This window comes from Protopterus annectens, chromosome 12.part0 (assembly GCF_019279795.1).
Source record: "Protopterus annectens isolate FY-2018-M chromosome 12.part0, PAN1.0, whole genome shotgun sequence".
Lineage (NCBI taxonomy): Eukaryota > Metazoa > Chordata > Ceratodontiformes > Protopteridae > Protopterus > Protopterus annectens.
Genome location: NC_056746.1, coordinates 934,862,691 through 934,883,049, shown reverse-complemented (window position 1 = coordinate 934,883,049; position 20,359 = coordinate 934,862,691). Strand labels below are relative to the sequence as shown.

The following is a 20,359-nucleotide window of genomic DNA, read 5'->3' as shown; positions in this document are numbered from 1 at the left end:
TTGTCAGTGACTATGGTTCCTTATCAATGACTATGGTTCCTTGTCAGTGACTATTGTTCCTTATCAATGACTATGGTTCCTTGCCAGTGACTATGGTTCCTTATCAATGACTATGGTTCCTTGTTAGTGACTATGGTTCCTTGTCAGTGACTATGGTTCCTTATCAATGACTATGGTTCCTTGTCAGTGACTATGGTTCCTTATCAATGATTATGATTCTTTGTCAGGGACGATTGTTCCTTATCAACGACTATGGTTCCTTGTCAGTGATTAGGGTTCCTTATCAATGACTATGGTTCCTTGTCAGTGACTATGGTTCCTTATCAGTTACTATGGTTCCTTGTCCATGACTATGGTTCCTTATCAAAGACAATGGTTCCTTGTCAATGACTATGGTTCCTTATCAGTGACTATGGCTCCTTATCAATGACTATGATTCCTTGTTAGTGACTATGGTTTCTTATCAATGACTATGGTTCCTTATCAGTGACTATGGTTCCTTATCAATGACTATGGTTCCTTGTCAGTGACTATGGTTTCTTATCAATGACTGTGGTTCCTTATGAATGACTATGGTTCCTTATCAGTGACTATGGCTCCTTATCAGTGACTATGGTTCCTTATGAATACCTATGGTTCCATATCACTGACTATCATTCCTTGTCAGTGACTATGATTCCTTATAAAGGACTAGGGTTCCTTGTCAGTAGCTATGGTTCCTTATAAAGGACTATGGTTCCTTGTCAGTTACTATGGTTTCTTGTCAGTGAGTAACTATGGTTTCTTCTTAGTGATGATGGTTCCCTATCAATGACTATGGTTCCTAGTCAGTGACTATGGTTATTTATCAATGACTATGGTTTCTTGTCAGTGACAGTGGTTCCTTATCAGTGACTATGGTTCCTTGTCAGTGACTCTGGTTCCTTGTCAGTGACTATGGGTCCTTATCAGTGACTATGGTTCCTTATCAATGACTATGGTACCTTGTCAGTGATTATGGTTCCCTATGAGTTACTATGGTTCCTTGTCAGTGACTATGGTTCCTTATCAACGACTATGGTTCCTTGTCAGTGACTATGGTTCCTTATCTGTGACTATGGCTCCTTATCAATGACTATGGTTCCTTGTTAGTGACTATGGTTCCTTATCAGTTACTATGGTTCATTGTCAGTGACTATGGGTCCTTATCAAAGACTATGGTTCCTTGTCAGTGACTATGGTTCCTTGTCAGTGACTATGGTTCCTTATCAATGACTATGGTTCCTTGTCAGTGACTATGGTTCCTTATCAATGACTATGGTTCCTTGTCAGTGACTATTGTTCCTTATCAATGACTATGGTTCCTTGTCAGTGACTATGGTTCCTTGTCAGTGACTATGGTTCCTTGTCAGTGACTATGGTTCCTTATCCGTGACTATGGTTCCTTGTCAGTGACTATGGTTCCTTATCAATGATTATGATTCTTTGTCAGGGCGATTGTTCCTTATCAACGACTATGGTTCCTTGTCAGTGAGTAGGGTTCCTTATCAAAGACTATGGTTCCTTGTCAATGACTATGGTTCCTTATCAGTGACTATGGCTCCTTATCAATGACTATGGTTCCTTGTTAGTGACTATGGTTTCTTATCAATGACTATGGTTCCTTATCAGTGACTATGGTTCTTTATCAATGACTATGGTTCCTTATCAGTGACTATGGTTCCTTATGAATAACTATGGTTCCATATCACTGACTATCGTTCCTTGCCAGTGACTATGGTTCCTTATAAAGGACCATGGTTCCTTGTCAGTTACTATGGTTCCTTGTCAGTGACTATGGTTCCTTGTCAGTGAGTGACTATGGTTTCTTCTTAGTGATGATGGTTCCCTATCAATGACTATGGTTCCTAGCCAGTGACTATGGTTACTTATCAATGACTATGGTTTCTTGTCAGTGACGGTGGTTCCTTATCAGTGACTATGGTTCCTTGTCAGTGACTCTGGTTCCTTGTCAGTGACTATGGGTCCTTATCAGTGACTATGGTTCCTTATCAATGACTATGGTACCTTGTCAGTGATTATGGTTCCTTATCAGTGACTATGGTTCCTTATGAGTGATTATGGTTCCTTGTCAGTGACTATGGTTCCTTATCAGTGACTATGGTTCCTTATCAATGAGTATGGTTCCATGTCAGTGAGTATGGTTCCTTATCAATGACTATGGTACCTTGTCAGTGACTATGGTTCCTTATCAGTGACTATGGTTCCTTATCAATGATTATGGTTCTTTATCAATGACTATGGTTCTTTGTCAGTGACTATGGTTCCTTATCAGTGACTATGGTTCCTTGTCAGTGCCTATGGTTCCTTATCAATGACTATGGTTCCTTGTTAGTGACGCTGGTTCCTTATCAATAACTATTGTTCCTTGACAGTGACTATGGCTCCTTATCAATGACTATGGTTCCTTATCAATGACTATAGTTGCTTATCAGTGATTATGGTTCCTTATTAATGAATATGATTCCTTGTTAGTGACGATGGTTCCTCATTAATGACTATGGCTCCTTGTCAGTGACTATGGTTCCTTGTCAATGACTATGGTTCCTTCTCAGTGAGGGACTATGGTTCCTTGTCAGTGACTATGGTTCCTTATCAATGACTATGGCTCGTTATCAGTGACTGTTGTTCCTTATCAATGACTATGGTTCCTTATCAGTGACTATGGTTCCTTATCAATGACTAAGGTTCCCTGTCAGTGACTATGTTTCCTTATCAATGACTATGGTTCCTTGTTAATGATGATGGTCCTTATCATTGACTATGGTTCCTTGTCAATGACTATGGTTCCTTGTGAATGACTATGGTTCCTTGTTAGTGATGGTTCCTTATCAATGACTATGGTTCCTTGTCAGTGACTATGGTTCCCTTATTAATGACTATTGTTCCTTGTCAGTGACTTTGGTTTCTTATTAGTGACTATGATTCCTTGTCAGTGACTATGGTTACTTATCAAGGACTATGGTTCCTTCTCAGTGACTATGGTTCCTTATCAATGAATATAGTTCTTTGTCAGTGAGAATGGTTCCTTATCAATGACTATGGTTCCTTGTCAGTGACTATGGTTCCTTATCAATGAATATGGTTCCTTTTCAGTGAGAATTGTTCCTTATCAATGACTATTGTTCCTTGTCAGTGACTTTGGTTCCTTATTAGTGACTATGGTTCCTTGTCAGTGACTATGGTTCCTTATCAAGGACTATGGTTCATTGTCAGTGACTATGGTTCCTTATCAATGAATATGGTTCCTTGTCAGTGAGAATGGTTCCTTATCAATGACTATGGTTTCTTGTCAGTGACTATGGTTCCTTATCAATGAATATGGTTCCTTGTCAGTGAGAATTGTTCCTTATCAATGACTATGGTTCCTTGTCAGTGACTATGGTTCCTTATCAGTGACTATGGTTTCTTGTCAGTGACTATGGTTCCTTATCAATGACTATGGTTCCTTGTCAGTGACTATGGTTTCTTATCAGTGGCTATGTTTCCTTATTAATGACTATGGTTCCTTGTCAGTGACTATGGTTCCTTATTAATGACTATGTTTCCTTATCAGTGACTATGGTTCCTTATCAATGACTATGGTTCCTTGTCAGTGATGATGGTTCCTTATCAATGGCTCTGGTTCCTTGTCAGTGAATATGGTTCCTTATCAATGACTATGGTTCCTTATCAATGACTATAGTTCTTTATCAATGACTATGGTTTCTTGTCAGTGACTAAGGTTCCTTATCAATCACTATGGTTCCTTGTCAGTGACTATGGTTCCTTATCAATGACTATGGTTCTTTGTCAGTGACTCTGGTTCCTTATTAATGGCTATGGTACCTTCCAGTGAGTATGGTTCCTTATCAATGACTATGGTACCTTGTCAGTGACTATGGTTCCTTATCAGTGACTATGGTTCCTTATCAATGACTATGGTTCCTTGTCAGTGACTATGCTTCCTTATCAATGACTATGGTTCCTTATCAGTGATTATGGTTCCTTATCAGTGACTATGGTTCCTTATCAATGACTATGGTTCCTTATCAGTGACTATGGTTCCTTGTCAGTGACTATTTTTCCTTATCAATGGCTATGGTTCCTTATCAGTGACTATGGTTCCTTGTCAGTGACTGTGGTTCCTTTTCAATGACTATGGTTCCTTATCAATGACTATGGTTCCTTATTAATGACTATGGTTCCTTGTCAGTGACTATGGTTTCTTATCAATAACTATGGTTCCTTATCAATGACTAAAGTTTCTTGTCAGTGACTATGGTTCCTTATCAATGACTATAGTTCCTTATCACTGACTATGGTTCCTTGTCAGTGGCTATGGTTTCTTATCAGTGACTATGGTTCCATGTCAGTGACTATGGTTCCTTATCAATGAGTATGGTTCCTTGTCAGTGACTATGGTTCCTTATCAATGACTATAGGTTCATAGGTTCATAGGTGTGTACTAGGCTAATAGTCCTGGAGCCTTTACAAGCCTAGCACATTGGATTACCCTGGCATAGTGACACCCGAACTTAGTTCTTAGTGCCTATGTCGAGTAGAGCCACTGGAGTGATCCCCGGGGTGAATTTTCTATTTCCCACCCACTCATCAAGATTTGTCTTAAAGAGGGCTATTGAGGTGCTCTGCTTGACATGTATGGGAAGTGTATTCCATAGCATGGGCAGTCTCTGTGTTATGAACCTGTCCCTCCAGCATGGTCTGTTGATTGTGGTAGTGAGGTTGAGGTCTCTGGAGCATGTGGTGTGGAGGGATTGTGATTTCTTTACATGTAACATTTCTAACAGAGCTGGGTCAGACATGGCTTTATAAGTCAAGCAGAGATCACCGCTAATTAGTTGATATGAGACAGAGAATCGTTGGTGCCTTTTGATTCTGTCCATGTAGGACAAGTGTTTAAGGCCTAGGATCCTCTTTGTGAAGTACGTTTGCAGCCTCTCCAGTTGTTGCAGGTGTCTAGTAAGGTACATGCCAAATGGGGCGTTGTACTCGATGATTGGCCTAATGCGGGAAGAGTGTAGGGAGACAATGACCTCTTTCTTCTTGGATGCAAAACCCTTAGTTATGAGATGTGCCACATAGAAGGACTTTCTGACCGCAGTGGCAATGTGGTGGTCAAAAGAGAGATTTCTGTCAACCTGTGTTCCCAGATCTTGTATAACTCCTTCTGTGTTCAGTGGACTACCATCAATGTGGTAATTCAAGGGAACTGGGTTTTTCCCAAAGGGGATGAAGACACATTTTTTGGCATTGAGCTTAAGGCCATGGTTCTGACTCCAGTTGTTTGTCTCATTGAGGCCTTTCTGTAGGATGTCAGCATCGCTTAGGGAATTAATAATAGCTCCCAACTTGCAATCATCTGCATACTTTGTCAGCCAGAGTCTCTTCGTGTTGGCCTGGACTTCAGAGAAGTAGATACCAAACAGGAGAGGACCCAGGACCGAACGTTGTGGGATTCCACTCGTGACTGGTCGGCAGTTTGACATGGAGTCAGCTACTTTCACACTGTGGGTTCTATCTATGAGCCAGTTTGCAACCCACCTAGTGATATATGGCTTGATGCCTAGCTTAGTAAGTTTTTCTCTATTTCCTGAGTTGGGAATGGTATCAAAGGCCTTGGCCAGATCAAGGTAGGCTGTATGAGCCACCTTACTTTCATCCAAAGCTCTGGTTACTGACTCAAAGAAGTCAAACAAGTTGAGCAGGCATGATCTACCCTTCACAAAACCAAACTGTGTAGGATCCAGAGTTTGGAGATTGCCTATATCCTTGTTTATTAGGTCAGTGATGATGCATTCCATAACTTTACATATCAGAGTTGTCAGGCGAATGGAGCGATAGTTCCCGGAGTCTGTAGTCGCTCCTTGTTTGTAGAGAGGAATGACTGTAGCAATGCACCATTCGATGGGGAGAAAGCCTGAGGTGAGGCTGTGATTTAACAGGGCACACAGTTGAGGTGCCAGTTCACTCTGTAGTTCATGTAGAACACAGCCAGGGATAGTGTCAAGTCCCATAGAAGCTGTATTCTTGGCCTTGAACAGTGCTGTTTTAACCTGTGCAGCAGTAATACTGGGTGTCTGGCAATCTGCTGGTATTGTGATTGGTCCTTGGGGGGGGGAGAGGGGTAAAGTTAGTATTGAATCTGTTCGCCAGTATATTTATAATATCTGTTGGCGCTGTATAGGAGATACCATTGTGCAGTAGCTCAGAACAAATCTGGGTATTGCCATGGAAATTCTTTACATAACTATAGAAGGCCTTGTGGGTGTTTTTACTGTCTGCTGCAATTCTGTTTTCATAGCTAGCTTTAGAGGATTTGATGAAGGATCTCAACCTTTTGCTGAGGCTGATAAGCGAGTCTTTCCAGTTTTGGGTCTTCACCTTATTCCGCATCAGTTTCCTCCTTCTCTTGTAGAGTTTGTTTATGGCAGGGGACCACCTGATTGTCTTCCTTTTTTTTGAGGAGAGCATCTTAGTTCTATTGGGTATGGCGAGATCCATGCATTTGTGTACATGTTTGTACAGTGCATTGGTGTATGATATGGTGGTCATGCAACTATTCTCCATTTGCATGGGAGCTGTGAAGTTAGCCGCCTCTGTTTTTAGGACCCCAAAGTTAGCTTTGGAGAAGTTTTTCATGGTGGTTACCTTTGTTGGGGGAGGTGGGAGGAATGTAGATTTTTAAGATGATTAGCTTGTGATTGGATCTAACCAGGGAGGAGCTGACTATTGGTGTGGAGCAACAGTCGCCCATGTTAGTAATGACCAGGTCAAGGATGTTGCTACCTCTAGTGGGGGTAAGAACGAGTTGGTCCAGGGCACTGGAATTAATAAATTCCAGAAAGCGTTGGGCAAGTGTATTGGTACATGAGTAGTTTTCCCAGTTAATGGAGGGGTAGTTGAAGTTGCCCAGTATGAGAGTGTTAGGTTGGACCCTAATATTCTCCAGGGTGCTTAGGAATGATTTCTAATCACTTATTATGGTTCCTTGTTAGTGAGTATGGTTCCTTATATTAGGACAAAGTTCATTACATTACAACTGTGTTTCTTGATTTTATAAAGGCTTTTGATATGGTGGAGAATAGACTCCTCATTAACATTCTGTAAGAGGTGAGTATCAGCTACATATGATAAACCAGTTTAATAACTACCTGGTTCAACACACAGAAGTACTCACTTGGCAATGCACCATTACTACACCATAATCTGATGTCTGGAGTGCCACAGTGATATATGATTAGCCCTTTAGTATTCATGTAATTATGAAAAAGATGTCTCAGTGTACTGGACATGACTCAGAATGTTTACACAGGTAAGACAGTGCTATCTGTTTACCAAATTTTTGGAATCTAGTTAGGAACACTCTACAATGTTGATATCTACTGTTATTACTCCGTGAGAAAAAGACCAAAATTATTACATTGTGGTAACCTGGCCAAAGACGTGTTGTAGGCACAAATTTATGTAAAAACAGCATCCAGGTTTATAGTGCATGTAGGTCACCTGTGACATCTTGGTCTGTGTGAATATTATAGTCAAGTAGAAGACACCAAAAAGCTAGATTTCCTGTACAGAATAAAACATCAGCTTTCATCAGAAACGTCAAGTTTATTTACTCAGGTTGTCCTTATACAAAACAGCTGTATGGATCTTCTGTTCAAGGTGATGTTAATAACAATGTTTGTAAGAAAGTCAAAATTATTTACAATACAGTGGCCATATCCATGGCAAGTATGTCATGAGCTACATAGCACGGTGTTAAGATGATCAAATTAGGCTCAGTCAGCTTTCAAAAGAGAATTATGTACCATCCAATTAGCTTTGCACAGACTTTTCTACATCTCATCAAGTGCAAAATGGACAAGCTTTCATCTGATTCACTTTATCCCACGGAAATAAACTCCCTACTTGCTGTTTTGTGTAGGAAATTGCTGTTGGTTTCTGTGGTGACAATGATTTGTTTGGTTTCAGAGATTTCCAGTTTCTTCATGATGGTTTTGCTACAAAACTGATACGCATAAGTCTGGGGTGATTGGGGGTCAGGCCCCCTACATGGGGGTGTAGGGGTTGCATTCCTGCAAAAAAAATGACATTTGTTTTTTTTTTCTTTGGGTTGAATTCCTGACAGTTGATTTGGATCTTTGCCAAGTTGAAACTTAATGAGTCATAGTGGATGCCTTTTATACAAGCAATTAAATTAAACAAACAAAAATAAACATGGCTCTACTGGTAAGTACGTGAATCTACATCACATCAGTTAAATGTACCTAAAACAAGTACCAACAAAGGGATCAGATCACTGGTCCACATTTTTCTTCCAAGCTAAAATGGGCTTCTTGTCAGAATGAGATGTTCAGATAGTCACTGTGAGTTTAAGAAAGCTGTACAACAGCAATGTATCAGAATAACACAGTGGTAAGCATGCAGAACAATTTGATAGCAGTGCTTCTAGAATTAAATCCTATACACTTAAAAAAGCTTGGTTTTACATTACCTATTATATCTGCCATTTCAGTTAATCAATGTCGATTCCCCACAGTATTGTGTAACGTTATGCAATATTATCAGATATGCATAACATTTCCTTTGCAGTACACATGGGTCTTTGACGTTAATGTTCTGTGCTGTGTGTAGGCTTCTGTGTTCAGTTGTCATGCTTATAACCTAGTGGCCTTCTAGAAGCTTGATTACATAACCCTAGATTACATCTATTACACACACAGATATATATATATATATATATATATATATATATATATATATATATATATATATATGTGTGTGTGTGTGTGTGTGTGTGTGTGTGTGTGTGTATGTATATATATACATATATATATATATATATATATATATATATAAATTTAGTACTGTTGAGCAAAACTCTCAAAAGTTGACTTCTGTTTTGGCAGTTTTGTGATATCAACAATACCCAGGTAGGGGGGTATGACCATCCCCTGGGGATTGAGCAGTCTTAGAGTTAGTATATATAATTAGTAAGGGGTGTGGAGGTGCAGACTCCTAGATGGGGAAACACTTATTTTTATTTTGTGTGTATATAGGGATCAGTAAAACTGAGCAGTGTTATAGTTTTGTTGAAAAGTGTTCAGATATTTCTTTGCATTGGAGCACTGGATCACTGTTTCATCAAATGTAGAATTAAAGTAGTGTAATTTTGTTACAGAGGAAATAAGAACGTATCTCCTTCTCTGTACTATTGTGTAGTCTCTGAGTTAGCATATTTAGAGATGCAGGCTTTGCAGGGGAGGCTTTTCCCTTGCAAAAACATTGAATATATTTTTCTTTGTTGGCAGTGCTTTTTGTGTAGCTTGGATCATAGAAATGTGGAGTAATGAAGCTTCTATTATACCCAATATTATGTGATCTTGGAGGTAGTATATTTAGAGATGTGGGAGTTACATGGTACAAGGGAACTTGCTTCCCGCTTACAAATGTTATTTTTTTTTTAATTATGTTGGTGGTCTGTGCAATTGCATATATGGTTATATTGGAATGATTTTGGATGAAAATTTTTTGTTCATCTGCCATACGCTCATGTTGTTGGAGTCTGACTCCAGTGACTGACTTCTCCTTTTTAAATCCTGATAGAGGTGGATTTATGTCGCTCACTGAAGACAGTTTCAGTAAGTGTAAATACATTGAAAAATTTTCACAGAAACTTGCCCTTGACGAACATTCTGAAGAGAGTATTTTTACAGTGGGCAAGCACCCCCCTCCCATGTGGGGGACACTTTCCAGACCACCAGACTTATATATAGCAACTCTGGGGTCACACAACAGTAGAGAAAAAAACAAACTCCACTGTCACCAAATATAGTTTCTGAGAAATAACTTTGATGTATTTACCCTACTTTCTGCAACCTAGTTTGCGCTCATAGAGAAATGCAATGACTATTAAATACACCAGTCTTTATGGAAGACACTAAGTAAATACATGGAAAGCTAAATTATCAACATTTTAGAAGGATTTTAAGATCTTGAGTACAGCTATCTTAAAGTGTTGAATACTTCATATGTTCTTGCTTCTCCATAGTTTTAGGCTCCCAAGCATCCATTGGTCACAGTGCTTGACATGCAGTCTCTGCAGGCATGTTATGAATGGTTCACATGGCAGGTTGAGTAGAGTTTTCACCAGTTTAGACAGAGGAGGGGAGACTCGAAATGTCATCTCATGTTCATACACTGGTAGCTAGCCACAAGTATGATGTTAAGTTTTGTCTTTAGAAATTTTCTATGGAAAACAATTTGATTATTCTGAACGGTGGTGCAATTTCTGTCTAACCTAATCTAGTCTCCAGTCACATGTACGCATGGTTCTCCTCTACTTTCGCTTATAGCAGTTTCCATTTATTTCTTGTGTCTTTCTGTCACTCTTTTTTTTTTCAAACTGGAAAATCTGAAATCTGTAAAAGTAAGAATGATATGCAGTTTTCCTGAGTTATTTTTCAACAGCGGGTGTATCAGTTGGTGATCCAGTGCTACGGACTGGAAAGCCTCTCTCCGTTGAGCTGGGCCCTGGCATCATGGGTGCCATCTTTGATGGAATTCAGCGTCCACTGAAGGATATCACAGAGATGACAAACAGCATCTACATTCCCCGTGGAGTGAATATTTCTGCCCTTAGCACCAACATCTTATGGGATTTTACCCCCAACAAGAATATCAGGGTATGTCAATATTTTTGGAATAGCAGTCTGAATGAAAACTATATCTGAACTTTACTTCTATGGGTATATTACACATGGATGTGGTATTTTTGTCTGCGCTAAACATTACTCAAATTAATGGAGAGAATCTTTCTGAAGACATCCATTGTACTCCCAACAAAGTACACTTTTTGTGTGGAAATAAGTGACAAAGAATTTCAACACAAATAAAGGCTCTAGATCTTTCTGACCACTGACTAGTACAGCACTAATCCAAACATTGAGGTAAAAGTTCATTCCCCATCTGTGTCTGTCATGCTCAAACTCCCCTACTCTTGCAGTGAAGTGTGGTAGTCAAGGACTAAAGGATGATTATGTTCTCACTAAGTACAAAACACCTTTCTCCAGGTTATCCCCTCTGATGCTTTACCACAAAAGTTTAAGTCAGTAGTCAGCTGACACTTTACCACAGAACTTTAAGTTAGTACTCATCTGATGCTTTACCACAGAAGTTTAAGTTAGTAGTCAGCTTTTGTCTACAATGTCACTCCTCCTTCCCACAGGTTATTGTGATAGTGCCAAAACTACACTAAGCTAAGTCAATCTGCTTTGACATCCACTTCACGTGAGATTGAATCTTCAGTTTAAAAGTGAAAAGTGAAGCAGAATCCACAAAATTGTACACTAGTGAATCATAGGATCATAGGGGTTACTAGGCTAATGGCCCTAGAGCCTTTTTCAGCCAAGCAATTCATGTGTCACATTTCCCAATTATCAATGAGCATGGGCTAGAAATGCTTTGATATATGCCCATGAGTTAGGGCATCTACAAACTGCCTCTGTCCATAAGGGCCACTGGCAACAGGCCAGAGGTGAATTTGTGATTTCCCATCCGTTGATCCAAATTGCATTTGAACAGGATTAGGGAGGAGAAGGGGTAGTGTCTGAGATGCATACCGTCCTTCCAACATGTTCTGTTTATGTCACAGACGAGGTTTAGATCCTGAGATTAGGTAATTATAGTGCTGTTTGTTTTGTGAATGTGTAGCAGATCCATCAAGGTCAGATTGGAGAATGCTTTGTAGGTTAGGCATAGAGCAGCCCCTCAGTAGTCTGTAGAAGACCGAGTACAGGGGCAGGGCTTTGAGGCAGGCTGCATAGTGCTCTAATCTTGTATAAGCTAGCAGTGCTGGGTAGGAAACAAATGGGTGATTTTTGTTTTGCAAATATATAGCATAAAATTGTGTCTGTGCCATGTTTAAAGCTTGGCAACTATTATGTATGAGAAACCTCTGTTGCTTCTCCAGTTGTTGCAAATGCCTCGTGAGGTACATGCCAAAATATGCATTGTACTCAATTATTTGCCTAATGAGAGCTGATCATAGTGGCACTATGATCTCCTTAGATCTGGATGCCATGCCCTTACTTATACATTTTACCACATAGAAGGATTTTCTCACTACAATGGACACATGGTTATCAAAACTCAGGTTACTGTCAACCTGGGCTCCCAAGTGCCTTACCACTGGCTCTATTCTTGGGGGGGGTACTATCAGCATAGGAGGATATCTTCATCTTTAGGGACTAGAGAACTAATAATAATAATAATAATAATAGTAAAGGTAAAACACACATGGAGTAACATAAAAATATAATTATTTTAGTTTGATCACAACAATACAGCGCACAACATATGGGAGTGATAATTGGCTGGTACTCACGGTTCATGGTGGTGTGACCAATGAGCATATCATTTTCATGCTGGGAGCTATGCCAAGTCATTGTATTCTCCATTATTGCAGTTACTTAATGCTGAAACTGTAATGATTGTACATAGAATGATTTATGTACTGTTTGTTCATAACTAATGGTGTATCGTCACTCACTTGTTAGCAAACCAGAACTGCTGATGCCAGATGAAGCTGTAATAATCGTACATACAGTAACACACATAGTGTTTGTTCGTAACTAATAATGTACCATCACCACTCATTATTGAGCTAAACATTGTTGATGTATGTGAGAAGCTGCAACACTTGTGCACATAGTGACAGCACTGCTACTAATGACTAATGATGTACCATCACCACTCATTATCGAGCTAAACATCGCTGATATACATAACAAGCTGCAACACTTGTGCACATAGTGACAGCACTGGTGCTAATGACTGATGATGTACCATCACCACTCATTATTGAGCTAAACATCGCTGATGTACGTGACAAGTGCACATAGTCACAGCACTGGTGCTAATGACTAATGATGTACCATCACCACTCATTATCAAGCTAAACATCGCTGATGTACGTGACAAGCTGCAACACTTGTGCACATAGTCACAGCACTGGTGCTAATGACTAATGATGTACCATCACCACTCATTATCAAGTGAAACATTGCTGATGTACGTGACAAGCTGCAACACTTGTGCACATAGTCACAGCACTGGTGCTAATGATGTACCATCACCACTCATTATCAAGCTAAACATCACTGATGTACGTGACAAGCTGCAACACTTGTGCACAGTCACAGCGCTGGTGCTAATGACTAATGATGTACCATCACCACTCATTATTGAGCTAAACATCGCTGATGTACGTGACAAGCTGCAACACTTGTGCACATAGTCACAGCACTAGTGCTAATGACTAATGATGTACCATCACCACTCATTATCAAGTGAAACATTGCTGATGTACGTGACAAGCTGCAACACTTGTGCACATAGTCACAGCACTGGTGCTAATGACTAATGATGTACCATCACCACTCATTATCAAGCTAAACATCGCTGATGTACGTGACAAGCTGCAACACTTGTGCACATAGTCACAGCACTGGTGCTAATGATGTACCATCACCACTCATTATCAAGCTAAACATCGCTGATGTACGTGACAAGCTGCAACACTTGTGCACATAGTCACGGCACTGGTGCTAATGATGTACCATCACCACTCATTATCGAGCTAAACATCGCTGATGTATGTTACAAGCTGCAACACTTGTGCACATAGTCACAGCACTGGTGCTAATGATGTACCATCACCACTCATTATCGAGCTAAACATCGCAGATGTATGTTACAAGCTGCAACACGTGCACATAGTCACGGCAGTGGTGCTAATGACTAATGATGTACCATCACCACTCATTATTGAGCTAAACATCGCTGATGTACGTGACAAGCTACAACACTTGTGCACATAGTCACAGCGCTGGTGCTAATGATGTACCATAACCACTCATTATCGAGCTAAACATTGCTGATGTACGTGACAAGCTGCAACACTTGTTCACATAGTCACAGCACTGGTGCTAATGACTAATGATGTACCATCACCACTCATTATTGAGGTAAACATCGCTGATGTACGTGACAAGTGCACATAGTAACAGCACTGGTGCTAATGACTAATGATGTACCATCACCCATTAGTTTCCTACCCTGCACTGTTAGTTTATGCAAGATTAGAGCTCAAGTATACTTGATCACACTAATATTGCTGCTTTGTGACAAAAGACGGACTAACCCATCACTATTATTCACATAGTAGTGTTTTACACCAAGAGATGTAGTGACACCCCAACCCCATGTAGAAAATGTAAAAAGAGGGTTTGATGAGGATGATAAGTGTTTTATGTCAAAAGAAATACCAACATGCCACTCATTTTCACACACAAAGGGTTATAGCATGCCCACTCACTGCTGCATTGTTGCTTCTGGTTCACATCAAACACCAACACTTCATTTATATTTGCCTCTTTTGTATTTGTGATGGTTAGTCCAAAGGAAATATATTGTAAAAGTAAGTAAAGTGGTTCAAAGCTGAAAAAGAAAGTATTTGTTCCAATCTGCCTATTTAATAATAAAAGCAAGGAAATGGGATAGAAATGTGGCTCATGTTTTTTTTTTCTATGTTTTAGCAAATGATATCTTTAGACTGAGAACAAATGAAATAAAAATGGTAATAGAAGTCTTCCTCAAGTTTTGTAACGCATGACTGTACTGTCTTAGGTACATCTTATATAAATAAGCATGCAATTAAACATCTGTGGGCCTAGTGACTGTGCTGGCCACGCAGCTGAGCCTCCTGCTCCACTAGAGGTCAGTAAAACACCACAATCCAGCCACAGTCATACCCAAGTCGAAGGACTGTCCTTTTGAAACTTGGCCCTTCCCTTGTCCACTTACTTTTTAACAACGGGTTTAATTCTGAACTTTGGTCATCAGCATCACAAGAGAAAATGTGACTGCCTCACAGATGGGACAGATTAATCAATTGCCCTATGATACTCACACAACACTTTTGCAGGCCTATTCTGGCTCCACAAAAAACCCTAAATTCTCGGGACCAGAAGCAGTGCTTTTGCCGCAAACACAGACATTATTACTGACATATAAAACTTTAAGGTTGTTAGTTTGGCATGCATGTCAGTTTTGTGTACTGGCAAAATAGTGATCTAAAGGTGACAGTATTACCCAGATATTTTTGTTTGTGTTTAAATTGGTGCAGCACTGCTGTGATGCAATGTCATGCATGCTGTAAGGAGTATAGTAGCTATGCAGTCCCATTTCTATAAATAAATAAATAGAACCAAGACATAAAATTGTGTCTATGCCATGTTTCAAGCTTGGCAACAATTATTCATTTGCTACTATGATCGCAGTGAATGTATGTGGTTAGTTCACTTCCTTTTAATGGATAGCTAGGAGCTTATATGTCCAATCTGTTTAATAATAAAATAATACTCCAAACGAATATTAACACTAATGATGATGATAATAATAATAATAATAATAATAATAATAATAATAATAATAATAATAATAATAATTCATCTATGGTGATAGCCAGAAGGTCCTCTGCCATTAGGTAGAGGTTGCAGCATTCCTTTCTACTTCTTGGTTTAAGAATTTTGGGTAAAACCAAATAAATTTGTAAGCATTAATGAAATTCGCTTAGAAAGTTGTTAGAGGACCATAGATGCTGTGACAGTGTGCATGTTCTGAGTATTGGAAAAAAAAAAAAAAAATTGAGAATTCACTTTGGGTGTTGGCTGTGGTAGTTTGCATGACTATGAATGCTTGAGTCGACGTGACTTCAAAAAAGGCTTTAGGGATGCAGGCTCATGTTAAATATGTTTAACTTAAAAATGCTTGAGTCGGTGTGACTTTAAAAAAGGCTTCAGTCCCATTCAAGCCTGCATCCCTGAAGCCTTTTTTAAAGTCACATCGACTCAAGCATTTTTAAGTTAAACATATTTAACATACATTTTAAAAGTTTCTAACTTCTTACATTTTTATACATTTTAGAACTTTCTTACTTCCTGTAGATCATACTTTTTTATCACACTTTTTTAATACACTTTTTTTTTATATATGCATCCATGAAGACTTTTAAATGGTTACATTATTTTATATACGAAGATTTTTGATGATATTTTAATGAATATTTTACATGTTTTTTAATGTTTTTTATTGTTGTTGTGGACCTTTAAGATTTGGGTCTTTTGCTATTGGTCTGTTCATACCAGCTGACAAGTTTGAAATGCTACATGAACTGTAACTTTTAGTTGTTTAGTTGTCTGATGAAGCGATAGGAGTTATCGCGAAAGCGCTTACGTTTATTATTTTATTCTACAAATAAATATAAGTTTGTTAGTGCAAGACTGGTGCATTTTTTGTTTTTTCTACAAATCTGGTTCCTCGTCCACTGGTCTCTTGAATGATGATGATGATGATGTCTCTGCCTTTTGAGGAAGGCTTCTGTAACCATATTCAAATGTTACCACTTTGCAGTGATAGACTCCTACAAAAGCAAGACCCCAGTAAAAATAGGTTTTCAGGGGAAACTGGGGGCACATTGTAAAGAAAACTGAGACCATGTTATTGGTGATCTTATCTGTGTTTTCTAGGTATTATATGTGATTGTATCTTTGTTTTCTAGGTTGGAAGTCACTTAGCTGGAGGCGACATATTTGGAACTGTTCCTGAAAATACCCTTATCAATCACAAAATAATGGTACCTCCACGGACCTGTGGAACAGTAACATATATTGCCCCACCTGGAAACTACAACGTGTCGGTAAGTATTATATTTTGTTTCAGGAAATGTCTAAATTTCCTAGACTGGAAACACATGACTGAAAATATAATATGAGGCTACAACATACACATGAGTAACAGCAAACACATGCAGTAATAAAGATATACAGAGAAAAACAGAGCAACATATGCTGATATCAAGCAGTCTTGGAGGCCATGAAATGAAATAGACTGGGAATATCGAAAAATCCCCTACCATTTATACTGAAAACCATAGTGAAACCCCCTCTTCCTATGATATGGAATATCTGGGCCAAGAAAGACATGAGGGGGGCAGTAACAATCATTATGGTGGAAGCAGTACAGTATAACGGTATAGTGAGTGGTTGCAGTGAATGAGTACCTTCACACTTTAGTATGGAGAATAACACAAACAGCCACATTAAGTTGGGACATATTGCTGTATAAAACCAAACCGAACAGCATCAGCAATCTCACTAGTACCGTAATTAGTAGACAGAGTGAAGGACTCATGAAAAATGCAGTCTGGCTACTGAAGCATCATGATCTGAGATTCCATAATGGCCAGGGCAAGTGAAGGGAGTCTGAGAAAACAGGATAGCTTAGTAAGTTACTGTTGGCATAAGTCAGAAGGGTATAATGGATTGGACTAGAAAATGATAATAACATGATAATGTGGCTAAAAGATAAAATAATAGGATATGCTATTTTATATGGAATAGCTAGTAGTTTCTGTACACAATAAGTAATAGTGGTGGTAACTAGCTGCAAGTGTGCAAAATGTGAAAGTAATAGCAATATGTAGCACGTGACAAATTTACATTAGATAGTCTAAGCCAGTTGTTTCAAACACAGCAACTGAGACCAGTAGCTTTAATAGTGGAAAAATCAATATAAGCAGTGATGATCAAAAGTGAGATCCAGAAAAATTGATAGCTGAAAAATAGAGCAATTTAGTCTCTACCTAATTAGTAGCTGCACTAGGTAGCAGATAGTCCAACCTAAGGACTCCAGGTGGAGTCATTGTACAGCTTTGCATGGTCTAACTGTATAGATCCAAGTGCAGTAACTGCAGAAGAAATATTTGCAACGCAGTAATATTACAGCAATCAGTACAAGCAGTCGACTAAAGTACAGATATTTACAATGCAGTAACAGTACAGTGATCAGTGCAAGCAGTCGACTAAAGTACAAATATTTACAACGCAGTAACAGTACGGTGATCAGTACAAGCAGTCGACTAAAGTACAAATATTTACAATGCAGTAACAGTACCGTGATCAGTACAAGCAGTCGACTAAAGTACAAATATTTACAATGCAGTTAACAGTACAGTGATCAGTGCAAGCAGTCGACTAAAGTACAAATATTTACAATACAGTAACAGTACAGTGATCAGTGCAAGCAGTCGACTAAAGTACAAATATTTACAATGCAGTAACAGTACAGTGATCAATGCAAGCAGTAGACTAAAGTACAAATATTTACAATGCAGTAACAGTACAGTGATCAGTACAAGCAGTTGACTAAAGTACAAATATTTACAATGCAGTAACAGTACAGTGATCAGTGCAAGCAGTCGACTAAAGTACAAATATTTACAATGCAGTTAACAGTACAGTGATCAGTGCAAGCAGTCGACTAAAGTACAAATATTTACAATGCAGTAACAGTACAGTGATCAATGCAAGCAGTAGACTAAAGTACAAATATTTACAATGCAGTAACAGTACAGTGATCAGTGCAAGTAGTCGACTAAAGTACAAATATTTACAATGCAGTAACAGTACAGTGATCAGTACAAGCAGTAGACTAAAGTACAAATATTTACAATGCAGTAACAGTACAGTGATCAGTACAAGCAGTCGACTAAAGTACAAATATTTACAATGCAGTAACAGTACTGCAATCAGTACAAGCAGTAGACTAAAGTACAAATATTCACAATGCAGTAACAGTACAGTGATCAGTACAAGCAGTAGAGTAAAGTACAAGTGCAGCGGTTAGCGTTGTCGCCTCACAGCAAGAGGTTCTCTGGTTCGATCCTCGGCTGGGGTGCCTTCTGTGTGGAGTCTGCATGTCCTCCCTGTGGTTGCGTGGGTTTCCTCCGGGTGCTCCGGTTTCCTCCCACATCCCAAAGACATGCTGTAGGTGGATTGGACACTCTAAATTGGCCCTAGGTGTGAATGTGTGCCTTCTGTGGAAGGTTGGGCACCAGGCTGGCAACTCGACACCGTAAAAACTCCACTGCCAATCATGAATGGACAGGTGATCCGCTGTGGCGACCCCTAACCGGGAAAAAGCCAAAAGAAGAAGAAGAAGAAGAATAACAGTATGGGGATCAGTACAAGCAGTAGACTAATGTGCAAATATTCACAATGCAATAACAGTACAGCAATCAGTACAAGCAGTAGACTAAAGTACAAATATTTACAATGCAGTAACAGTACAGCGATCAGTATAAGCAGTCGATTAAAGTACAAATATTTACAAAGCAGTAACAGTACAGTGATCAGTACAAGCAGTAGACTAAAGTACAAATATCTACAATGCAGCAACAGTACAGTGATCAGTACAAGCAGTCGACTAAAGTACAAATATTTACAATGCAGTAACAGTACAGCAATCAGTAGAAGCAGTAGACTAATGTACAAATATTCACAATGCAATAACAGTATGGTGATCAGTACAAGCAGTAGACTAAAGTACAAATATTCACAATGCAGTAACAGTAGAGCAATCAGTACAAGCAGTAGACTAATGTACAAATATTTACAATGCAATAACAGTACAGTGATCAGTACAAGCAGTAGACTAAAGTACAAATATCCACAATGTAGTAACAGTACAGCAATCAGTACAAGCAGTCGACTAAAGTACAAATATTTACAATGCAGTAATAGTACAGTGATCAGTACAAGCAGTAGACTAAAGTACAAATATTCACAATGTAGTAACAGTACAGCGATCAGTACAAGCAGTCTACTAAAGTACAAATATTTACAATGCAGTAACAGTACAGTGATCAGTACAAGCAGTAGACTAAAGTACAAATATTCACAATGCAGTAACAGTACAGTGATCAATGCAAGCAGTCAACTAAAGTACAAATATTTACAATGCAGTAACAGTACAGCGATCAGTACAAGCAGTTGACTAAAATACAAATATTTACAATGCAGTAACAGTACAGTGATCAGTACAAGCAGTAGACTAAAGTACAAATATTTACAATGCAGTACAGTACCGTGATCAGTACAAGCAGTTGACTAAAGTACAAATATTTACAATGCAGTAACAGTACAGTGATCAGTGTAAGCAGTAGACTAATGTACAAATATTTACAATGCAGTAACAGTACAGCGATCAGTACAAGCAGTCGACTAAAGAACAAATATTTACAATGCAGTAACAGTACAGTGATCAGTACAAGCAGTAGACTAAAGTACAAATATTTACAATGCAGTAACAGTACAGTGATCAGTACAAGCAGTAGACTGAAGTACAAATATTTACAATGCAGTAACAGTACAGTGATCAGTGCAAGCAGTAGACTAAAGTACAAATATTTACAATG

At 38.9% G+C, this 20,359-nt stretch overlaps 1 protein-coding gene across 1 annotated transcript in view; it reads left to right on the top strand.

The window, feature by feature from the left end:
- LOC122816888 (V-type proton ATPase catalytic subunit A) overlaps positions 1-20,359 on the top strand; it is a 449,147-nt gene that overhangs the window by 113,554 nt on the left and 315,234 nt on the right. Inside the window, exons 4-5 of the mRNA XM_044089962.1 lie at positions 10,513-10,727; positions 16,664-16,801. Coding sequence (XP_043945897.1) covers positions 10,513-10,727; positions 16,664-16,801 — 353 coding nt within the window. The remainder of the gene's footprint in view (positions 1-10,512; positions 10,728-16,663; positions 16,802-20,359) is intronic.